The 11,264-nt window shown below is 51.9% G+C and overlaps 1 protein-coding gene across 3 annotated transcripts in view; it reads left to right on the top strand.

Moving 5' to 3' along the window:
- LOC144128833 (uncharacterized) overlaps positions 1-11,217 on the top strand; it is a 265,849-nt gene extending 254,632 nt beyond the window's left edge. For all 3 annotated transcript variants that reach the window (XM_077662584.1, XM_077662586.1, XM_077662585.1), the window contains one exon: positions 5,366-11,217. In XM_077662584.1, the coding sequence (XP_077518710.1) occupies positions 5,461-7,467 (2,007 nt within the window). In that variant the 5' untranslated portion in view covers positions 5,366-5,460 and the 3' untranslated portion in view covers positions 7,468-11,217. The remainder of the gene's footprint in view (positions 1-5,365) is intronic.
- Positions 11,218-11,264: the final 47 nt, after the last annotated feature.

Consider the following 11,264-nt stretch of genomic DNA (forward strand, 5'->3'; position numbering starts at 1 on the left):
AAAAAAAAAAAACGAAAACGCCTATACCTGTCTGGAATACAGCTACTCATTTTGGAGTGGGAACTAAACGTGCTCTTTCACCACTAAGTTGCGTGTGCGAACCTGTGGGGTGGCTCAGCTAGTGGCGTTTTACAGCGTGAGCGTGATGTCGAGGATTCGATTACCTGGCCAGGACGGTTACATTTCGATCAGCACTAAATGCCGGAACACCCGTTATGTTGATATGCCTCCGCGCGTTGAACTTGCCGAACTGGTGCATACTGGCAGCGCACATCACGCGCGTGTTAAGCCGGCTACGAAATTCACTGGCAGCATACACTAGTGCGAGGGGAAAACAGGGGACAGCTTAAAGCGGTCCTCCGTACTAGCCAGCTGACTTGTATGCCATAAGCTTGTAACGTAGCTATACGAAATTGGCGAGTAACAATTTCGAATAAATAATGAAATGAACGGATGTAAATATGTCGGTGCAAGCAATGTATTAAACGACGCCATGCTGAAACAGCGTTGTTAGTACACTTAGTATTCACAGTTAACTCCGCGCCCGAAAGTTCGTGGCATTAGCCTGCTCGCTTACGTCGTCACCGCAGAAGCAACGTGCGGGCGAAGGCACTTCTGTACCAATCACGGCACGGAAACGCAAAACGCTCCCCCGGTAAACACTGTTCCCCAACTTTTCCTGGCCTCCTGTGTATAGTTCGCGGTTCGACGGACCCCAGAAAATTCGCGCAGGAAATGGGAAAACACAAGGTCGCGCTCGGAGCCACATAGGCCTCATTACGCTTTCGCAGGCGGGCGTCCTGGTGAACACGTAGCGTGGCGAGAGAAATATGTCGCGCGCTTATTAAGTTGCCCAGAAGCACCAGGGCGGTTGTTTGCTCAACTCGCAGATTGCGCGGTCATCGGCCTGTTTCTCCCCGCCTTACCTCCGAGCGATGGTGCGCCCTTGAACTGACAGCCAACCAAAAGCGAATGCTTTAGCGCCACCTAGCCGTGACACAAGCGTCAACAACGCCGGGTGTGTTGAGCAATGCCTCAGTAATGAGCCAATCAGGCGCAATATTTAGAATATGCTTGAAGTGTACAAGTTCCCTGCTGTGTGTATATTGGCAGTATACGCCATGTACTGCACTCATTTTCTAGCGTGTCCGGCCAGAGGCGATCCCATTTCCGGTGAAAGTGTTTCAGTGTTGAGCAAGACCTCGCAGCAGCCTCGTTTACGAGGGCTCTCGTGGGCGGCAATGAGTTGCGGACAAACTGCGGTGCTCCTGTAAACAGTCAGCCTCAGGGGAAAGAGCTTGTGCGCGTTCTTCCTTGAGTGATTTCCTGTTGCGAGTCAGCTGGTGCAGTTAGTACTATATGTGAAACCCCCGCGTGATCGAATCCATGCAACGCTATGCTCGCTTCAAACAGGACCTAGTGGGGAAAGGCAGGACAGGTACAGCCACCGTTGTCACTTCGCCCAGTGAGAGGATGAAATGGCAGAATTTTCGTTTTGCACTAAATGTAAAAAATACCAACATAGGCCAGCCATTCCTTTATGTTTCTTTTTCCGGGGGTCTACACAATTTATGAGTTTTTCGCTCTGAAGGCCGCGCAGTCGTGCAAACACCTCATTTTATCGGCTCTTGCGCCGATACAAAAGCCTCGCTTTTAATTAGGGTAAAATAGCTATGTGGGAAGGCGCGCTGAATAACAGTGAAAACAAATATAAATTATTACAAAGCAGTCACGACATCATCATAAACGTCTTCCGAACTGCAACGCGCTACTCAAATCTCCGGTTTACAAGTGCGTCAGACGTTCTTGGGAAGACTTTGTGAGGTTCTAGAATCCTCGCTTAGTACAGTCTGTCTCCGCGCCGGTCAATAGACGGTAAAGCGAAAAAAGCCACGCAACTCTGTTTAACACCTGAATCAATCGGCGACCCGTCAATTCCTCTTCAATTCGATCATCGCAGTTTGCTTCGGTAATAACCACGCTGGGGCCATTTATGACAGCGATCGAACGGCTGTTCATTTGTTTTCAGCCTTTTCACGCTTAGCTGTACTTGAGGCTGCCAAAATGTGCTTAATTATTGTTTCATTTCATTTGTATTTTTCTTCGTGCAGATAAAATGAAGGCTATTTGGTGCGTCCTTGTGTCGACAACTTCGGCTTGAAAAGGTTTCGGAGACAGACGACGTCCTATCCGTAACCTAAACGCATTTATGGCGCAGCATGAACAGACGCCGGGCCGTGGCGCCATCTAAAGTACCGCGCCGTTTCGCCGACGTTATGGCGGTCGGTCTTGAGCCAAGACAAAGCGGCCTGCGAAATGTCGAAGGTCGTTGTCTCGGGAGTTCGAAGCTTCGAGTAGAGGGGATGGACGCATATTCGTATTAATTTTTTTTTTGTCGTATCCTCGTTTCGTACTTTCCGTGCGACTCCACTTTGCTAAATTTAGAGCGCAGGTCCGACCAAGGAGCGAACGACCAAAACTAAGCAAAAGAAAAGCTGGACCGCACAGCACCAATGACCGGCGGCGAAGTGCGGCCAAGTCATAAGCCCGCCGCCCGCTTTACGCGTTCCAAAGAATTAATTTCCACACGGGACTCGCCGCGAGCGCGCACGCCAGTCGTGGGGAACAGGCCCCAAATCGAATTCGCCTTTTCGAAAAGCTCAAAAGCGCGCCGCTGCGCCAGGCTTAAGCCGAAGTGAGGAACGAAATAAGGCCAGGAAATACAAACCGCGGTAGAGAAGAAGTAAAGAAACGCTATAGGAGAGAAGGGGGGTATAAAATGGTGGCAAAAGGAAGTTTATACATAGGATGGAAAAAAAGGAAAAGACATCCGTGCAAGGAAGAGGGCGGGGAAAAAGGGCAGTGGACAAAGCGGGACGGCGATATGCGCGCTCGCGGGCCGAAGGAAGAAAAATCGCCGCCGCCGGTATCCAGTGACAAATGGACGGAGCCGATAGTGCCGCTGGGGCGAAGGGAGAGAATAGAGGTCAGAGGGGAGAAGCCGGTCTAGAAAGAGGGAAGGAGCAGCGGCCGTTATCGGGCACGTCCCCGAAATAAACTGTCGCCCGAGCAGGGAAGAAAAAGGGAAAGGGCATTCGGAGTCCTGGGGAAAAAGGGATCCACTGAAAGCCCCGACTTGAAACGAGACTATGGTGGCGGTTGTGAGGGAAGGGAATCGAGGAAGAGAGGAGGCATTGCCTGACAGAAAGAAAACGAGTAGTGCGGGCGAACTAGAATACAAGCATTCTCTCCAGGTTTCAGCGTAGCCTTCGCGGCAGTACCCAGAGAAGAGAGAAAACTTTCTCTCGGGTCGCAGCTGGAGCTTCGCCCCACGTCTGACCGGCAGGAACGGCGAAATGAAAGCCGAGGTGTGCGTTCCGGGGAGGAAAGGTGGAGGAGGAGGGGAAGCGAGGGACGGGACAAGATGTGCCAATAACAACGAGCAGCCGAGACTCGAAATCAGAGAGGCCGCGCCGAGTGGAACAAGTTGGGAGGAGGGGGGTGTTCTTACGTCGCTCTTACCAGTCGCCGTCATTCTCTTTGTAGCAGTTTCGCTGCTCGTCTGTGTGGAGAGCAAGTTCGACGAAGATTTGAGCGACGCCCCTGGCGGCCTCGCCGATTGCGCTTTCGTTTATCGCTCGCGGAGACCCGAGATTAGGGGCCGATACGAGGGGCCGCTCGATGGCGGCGTGAATGTTGAATGCCGAGGAGCGCGCACTTTAGCCCCGGACGCGCGCGTGTAGCCCAGCTTGTTTCTGCCCTCCCGATTCTCGTACAGCCGCTACTCGTGGGAGGCGGGGCGCAGCGGTCACATTGATTTTGCCATCAGGGAACGAGGGGATCGCTGACGAGACGAGTGCTCTTTACATCTCTTTACAACCAGGCCGCGCGCGGATCTGCCTTTTGCCCCTCGATCGCGCATTCCTTCGCGAGAGGCAAGACGCCGGGGCGGCTTTCATCGGGCTTGTTCGCGTCGCGTCGTCACTAAAAGCGCGTGGCGCCTGTCCTGTCCCTTTAATGATTCTTTCCCTAGCGTCCTTTGAAGCCTACCATCAGTGTGTTTGTATATGTCCCCGATCCAGCCGCAGTGCACTGTCATCATCCGCGAAGGTCAGATCCTTCCGTGAGTGACTGCAGTCTTTGTACAACAACGGCAGTGCTCCGTCAAGTCAGCTCATTTTATGATTTTTGAGCACGTCGTCTCAGTGCGAAACTTCGACTATATGTGACAATATCAGAGCAGCCTTGTTTCGGATCTGCCACCGCGCACCAGAATTACTGAGCCTTCGCCAGAACTCGTTGTAGTGACAGAGCCCTTGTCGCGACGGAGAAAAAAAACTTTGCTGCTAACTTGGCTCGATGATCAAACACAATTTGCAGTGCGACGTGTTTGCCGATGCACTGTGTAGGCAGGCGTCTTCGTTTGGCTCTTCACGCGTGGCAGGGGTCATAAAAAGCAAGAAATCCCAGGCAATTGGGCATCATGCCTAGTTAAGTTTCCTGCTCTGCATTTCTTCAGTCGCCCGCGGAGGATCCGCAGGCGTTGCATGTTCGTCCTTTAGAACAGAATCTACGCGGCGCAATCGAGTGTATGCACGGTCGGCGTTATATTTATGCCATCATGAACAAACTTAAGAGTGCGAGTTTTCGGTTGTTGCATTTTCCTGTAGGAAGGAAGCACTCTTGGCTTGGGGTCGCCGTCGCTGACGTAAACACGCGGGGTGACTCGATGCACGCTCCCTCTCCCGCATCGCGGTGCACGGTTGGTGGGCTTTAACGTCCCGAAACGACTCAATTGAAACCACCTGGTCTTTAACGTCCACTTACATCGTACAGCACACGGTCGTTTTTGCATTTCGCCTGCATCGAAATGCGGCCGCCGCGACCGGGCTTCGATCTTGCGACCTTGGCATCAGTAGCCGAACAGCCAAACCACTGAGCACCGCGGCGGATGCCCTTGGCATACGCAACGCTGAGCGGAAACATCAAGTGCGTTTCTGAAATGTATGAATTTCTCCGTGCTTTCCGGAAAGAGTGCCGCGTTTCAGAGTAGACTGTTTGCACTTGCATTTTGTACTGCGTTTGATACCAACCTGCGTGTTCATTTTATTTTTTTTTTAAGAAACACATTTTTGAAATGTTCCCTTCTCAGTTAGATTTAAAAAGGGGCAAATATAAAAATTTGCCGCCACATTTTCTGCCAAAGTGATCTCAAGAAATGCATTGCGTAAACAGGAATTCCGAGAGTCGCCCATAAATGCGCCCCTGTCCCCTTCCTTCGCGAAAGGTGCTGGACGTGCTCGTGACTGTAGTGGCTTCCGGGGGTTGCCTCAAGCCTAATCTTTTTCTTTTTTGTCTTGCGCAGACTATCCGGGCGATGATCGGCGGTTATGACGACGACCGCCGGAGGAGCGGCGGCCCGCTGACCGCCGGCGCGCGTCGCTGAGGCGCCGTGCAGCCATGCCGGCTGCCGGGCTGCAGTTGCTGTGGCTCGTCGTGGCGCTGAGCCAGCTGCCGCGCTCGCTGTGCTTCACGTGCAGCGAGGGCTGCAAGTGCATCTGGCGCGGCGGCAAGAGGTACGGCGAGTGCCCGCTCCTGGAACTCTCCGCGCTCCCGTCGGGCATGGACGAGAATCTGCAAGTGCTCAACCTGACCCACAACCTGATCCAGGCGCTGCCCAAGCACGCCTTCGTCAACGCGGGCCTCACCAACGTCCAGAAGCTGTACCTGTCCCGCTGCGAGCTGAGTCACATCGACGACTTGGCGCTATTCAAAGTGACCAACCTCATCGAGCTGGACCTGTCGGACAACAAGCTGTCGGCCGTGCCGACGGCGGCGCTGAGCAGCACGCAGAAACTCAAGAGCCTCAACCTGAACCGCAACCCCATCACGGCCCTGGCCGACATGGCCTTCGCGGAACTGTCCGACCTGACCCACCTGGAGATGACCGAGTGTCGGCTCGAGTCCGTGGCTGCCGGCGCGTTCGAGGGAGTGTCCAAACTGAAGGTCCTCAAACTGGACCACAACCTTTTGGAGACTCTGCCAGGCAGAGCCATGGCGCCCTTCTCCTCGCTGCACGAGATCGCCCTGGACGGCAACCGGTGGCGCTGCGACTGCCAACTCCGGGCGTTCCGAATGTGGCTGGAGAGGAACAACATTTCCTTCTATTCGCCCACGTGCCACAAGCCGCTGCGGCTGAACGCCAAACCGTGGAAGAGCCTGTCCAGCGAGGACATGGCGTGTCCCCCGGTGTTCCTGAACGCGAGCAGCAGCACGCCGGGCGAGATGGTGGTGCACGAGAACAGCAACGTCACGCTACAGTGCCGCGTGCGCGCCGACCCGCCAGCCGAGATCTCGTGGCTGTGGAAGGACAAGCCGCTCACCAACCAGAGCGAGCCGGGCCAGGCGTTCGTCCTCACCCAGGACGCCGGCGACGGCGAGCGCCTCTCCGAGCTCACGCTCCGCTTCGTGCAGGAGCCGTTGGCCGGGCCGTACACCTGTTCCGCACAGAACGCCGCGGGCCGCGTCGTGCGGAACTTCACGCTGGAGGTGACCAAACGGCCGACCGAAGTGCGCGCTTCCGCCGGCGGGGGCGCCACGGCCGAAGTCGAGATGACGGAGCAGGCGCGCGAGTCGACCGAGCTGCAGCAGCACTCGTACGCCGAGAACCCCGTGCTGGGCATGGTCATCGGCATCCTGGTGGGCGCCCTCGCCGTGCTCTTGGTGTTCGGTCTTACGCTGTGGCTGTGCCGACGCCGAGGCCGCCGCCGAGGGGCGCCGCTGTGCTCGCGCAAGAAGCGCACCGAGGCCAACAGCAACCACAAGGCGCTGCACAACGACAAGCAGCAGCAGCAGTCACAGCCGGCCACGGGCGACGCGGCCGACGTGAAGCTTCTCGTGAACCCGATCCAGAAGCCGCCGCGCCTGCTCATGACCAACAGCTACCAGGGTCTGCCGTCGGAGCTGGAGCCTCTGGACCCGGGCCTTTGCGTCGAGTCGTCCTCAGGCGTCTGGGTGGTCAAAGAGCACGACTACTCGACGGACGAGTCCGTGCTCTCCTCCATTCCTTCCCGTGCAGGCACCATCGACCGGCGCTCGCTGGCACGCAGCCCCATTCCGGTGCCGATGCCCGTGGTGCCGCCGCCCACGGACGACCTGCACGCACGGTTACACGGCGAGCTGACGGACACGCTCCGACGCACCAAGGGCGACCGACGACCCCTGGTCGAGCGGGCCGACGCCCAGAGTCCGCTCGAACCGTACGCGGGTCTCGAGACGCTTCGCGTGCGAGACCTGGAGCACCGCGGGCCGGACCTCATCGACCAGATCGGCGCCGCCCAGCCGCCGTCGCCGCGCTGGACTCCGTACGAGCACCCGTCGGCCTACTATCGCGCTGCGGCCGGCACGCCCCAAAGCTGCTACCCGCCCAGCATTCCCGAGGCGCCGGCGGACGGCACCGAGGTCTAGTCAGAGCGCCCCGATGACGCAGCGTCTTCTCACGGCCACGATGGACTCGTTGCGCGCTAAACGGTGTCCGGCACGCTAAGGTGCACTGCTGTCCGACGGCTAACACCCTTATGCTGCACCTGTACCGCTGTCCCCAGTAACTCCAGTGAGGTCGCCGGATTTTTTTTGCCACTGGAGCTTCGAATTTGTGCCTTGCTCCTTGTTTCCATCGCCTCGTCGACACTGCTTCACATTCATGCACTGAATGTGTGCGAGACAGCTGGAACAAGCAGCAGCACTTGATGGTACCACAGGAAGCATACCTAGCTACAGTGAAGGAGAGGCATGTGGCTGTGTCTTCAGTTTTTTGCACCTGTGCAGCTAGTTTAATATGGCAACGTATAAAATTATGTGCAATTCACTGAGATTTTTCAAAGCACTAAAACATCGAAGGAACTAAACGGAGCCCCTTCATGCCTCTCATGCAACATGGCTTCTTCAGGACTTGAATAAATGCAGTAATACGAATTTCTACAGCACACACCTACTGTGTACCAACAAAGGAAAAAAACTGTTTCCCTTGTTTGCCTGTCTTGTTCACGCAAGATATTATGGCAAAGGTGGTTACCAACATACTCAAAAGATTCCATTATTTTTAGTATTACAGCAAAACTACTCCAATGGGGACAATTAAGTGTTAAGGGTGCTAGCTGTGAGACACCTGTGCATCTTTATAGGTGTCGCAAGGATTAGTGTGTGAAGCCATGGAAGGTGATGTGATGCGGCATTTGCCACTTAACTTTTCGCGGTGAAGGGTGCAGAATGAACATTTTCCTTCCGCGCTTGTTCCTTGATTGTAGTTGACATCTGTTTGTGCGTGCTTCTTTTTTTTTTTGTTTCGGATGTAACTCCCCAAAGTGCACCAGTGCATTTTTGTTCCCACCATGCAGCCCATCTCACACACACATACGCAGCATCGCATATTGTGTTTGCACGGAGCCGATGCCACCACTGAGGACGTGGGTACATCGCCAGTTGCGACCGTCCCTCACCACTGTTCTCATTTTACACGTGTGCGAATTGTGCCATGTGAGGTGGATCGCTAGTTTAGCCTCATTTACCTTTGCAGTGGTTGACTAGTTGCAGAGTTTAAACACCGTGGCAGTTCAATCAAGAGGAATGAGTCATATTCAGGAGTAACTTGAGATTCAGAATTCACACATTTTTCTACAGCGACTGAATGTTGCAGTCGCTTCTCGTAACGTATTTGCATCTTTTGCCTGTGGGTAAAAGTCTGTTTCATGCCGAGATGGAATTATGACATGGTTGAACTGTGCTTCACTGAGTTACCACACAAGAACATCCTCGCAGCAATGTGATCTTGTGGGACCATTTCCTCTTCACAAATAATACTTCTATAGGAGCAGCATGTTTGTTAGCAGCTCGGAGCCAAGTTTCCAAGCTGCATTCGTACTGTATTTGGTTTTATCGGGGTCTAACGTCTCAAAGCACCTCAGGGTATGAGAGATGCCTTAGTGGAGGGCTCCAGAAAATTTTTACCATGTGGGTTTAATGTGCACAAACATCGCACAGTACACGGGCCTCTAGCATTTCACCTCCATCGAAATGCGAACTTTGCTGCTGGGATCGAACCCGCGTCTTTCGATTCAGCAGCCAAGCACTGAGCCACCACGGCGGCTGCATGCATATTGAAGTTCCCTTTGTTCTCAGGGTATAGCCTTAGGATGTGAAACTTATTCTGCTTTTTCAGGTTAAAAAATAAATCCAAGTTTCGTCAAGAAAAGTAAAAATCTTTTAGTAATTTTCTTCCGGTAGCAAAAAGCCATATTGGTCCAAGTTTGGCAGTGACCAGACTCGCTTGCTCGTGTGGACTTGCCTGTACAGTGACAAACTTTATTAACGGTCTTTCCAAGCCTATGCAGCACGAATTGGGTAACTAAAGTTGTGTTTGCTATGCCTTAGCCAGTTTCGTGGTATGAAAATTTTTCATGGAAGTATTAAAATATAGCCGTATTTGCTTGACAGATGTAACAATGCTGATAATCTTGACATGTACTGTCAGTAAGATTTAGCTTTCAGTCAGATCACTATAAGAAATGTGGGGACCAGCAGTAAGATTATAATTTGGTGGTTGGTTTCGCATCCAACTTATGTATTCACACATTAACCATGAGACCACCCCAGTTTTCTAATGAGCAGCACTGGCAATATGTCAGAGTAGTACTAAAGGTGAAACCTCAGTTGTTCATGGTACTGCTGAAGAAGGCAAGAACTTAGAGTGGCACGTTAATTTAGAATTTTAATTTCTAATTCACCCTTTTCAGAAAAAATGAAAATAGCGGGTTTTGCGGTTTGTGCTTAATGATCCTACATGTAAGTTTTTAGAGGTACTTTTATAGAGTCATTTTTCAGCAGGATGTTTAAAAGCTTACAAAAGAAAAACAGCAGGAAAGCATGGTGGGCAGATACATTCTTTCCTTCAATTGGTTAAACCAAATTTCCAAATTCCGGGACATTACATGGAACCGACCAGACAAAACAGTGTCTTTATGTGCTTAATCATATATAATATAGTGTGTAATTAGCATAGCAGTGCCTCAGCTTCTAACTTGGTCATGCAGCATTATTATTTAAGAGGAACTACTTTCAGGAGGGGAACATGTTCACTATGCATTTTTACCACAACTACTCACTGAGTAGGTGTCACTATTGCACTAGAGCCTAGAATCAGCTACACAAAGTCCCCTTTGGGATTTCCTGAATATGGTTTCATGTGATGAAACCATATTCAGGCCAGCGCGCCACATTATCATATTTGGCCTCTAACAGAGAAAGAGTTCAAATCAGAGCAGCATTTGAAGCAGCAAGCGTGAACAGTAAGTGCAAAGCGTGGTTTTGTTTTCTGGTTCCTAAGGCATACCCTTAAAAATTGATTTCACAGATTGGCAAAGTGATGTGCAGTAAATTTGTTTCTCCATCTTCCTTTCAGTAATTTGCACAGTAAGTTTGTGTACACTAGCTTCATCCAGAGAGGGTTCTAGAATAAATTCATAGTGAGCTACTATCCTCCCAGATAGTTCTTTGCCTTGACGGTTGATTTTATTTTAAAACACTCTCTTCATGAAAAAAAGACAGCAGAACTTGGGTGTAGACAACAGTTTTGAAGAACAGTGAACGACCATGTCATAAGTCCACATGCACAATGAATTAACCTGAACTCTGATTGTTACTCCGCTGTTGCTTTATTATGGCAGTGAAACCACCTGTACACTATAGATTCCCTATTCCAAAGGATCTGTGCATCTATACAGCCGACCGCTGCAAGCTGGATGGGCCAAGTTGCACTCGGAATGACCAGCCTGTCCTTCTTGGTCACTTCCACAAACACAAAGTCTCTCCAACACACAGGGAAGTCAGTGCAATGAGGTTCTACCGTTGTGCAGTGCGCAGTGCTCTTTGGTGACCCCACAAGTGAAAACTGTTCCCTATTGTTCTTTTCCTGCAAGACAACAAGATGTGCCTTACAAGCGTGAAGTTTTTTGCAGGCAGAGATGACGGACACTGGACAGAAGGAGTGCTGCTGCCACTGCAGGGACAGTTTGATGCGAGGGATCCTTGTGAAAAGGCACTGCAAGAAGCTCAACCAACGTGTATAAATATGTGAACCATGTCATTACGTGTGTGCGCATGTGTGTGTAAATATTCTGCATTGAACAATGGACTAAAATAAAGAAAGACAGTGTTCCAGGATGCAGCATTGTGTTTCTTGCGTTAGTCTGAGCAGTCATGTTTCATGA

This window comes from Amblyomma americanum, chromosome 4 (assembly GCF_052857255.1).
Source record: "Amblyomma americanum isolate KBUSLIRL-KWMA chromosome 4, ASM5285725v1, whole genome shotgun sequence".
Classification (NCBI taxonomy): Eukaryota; Metazoa; Arthropoda; class Arachnida; order Ixodida; family Ixodidae; genus Amblyomma; species Amblyomma americanum.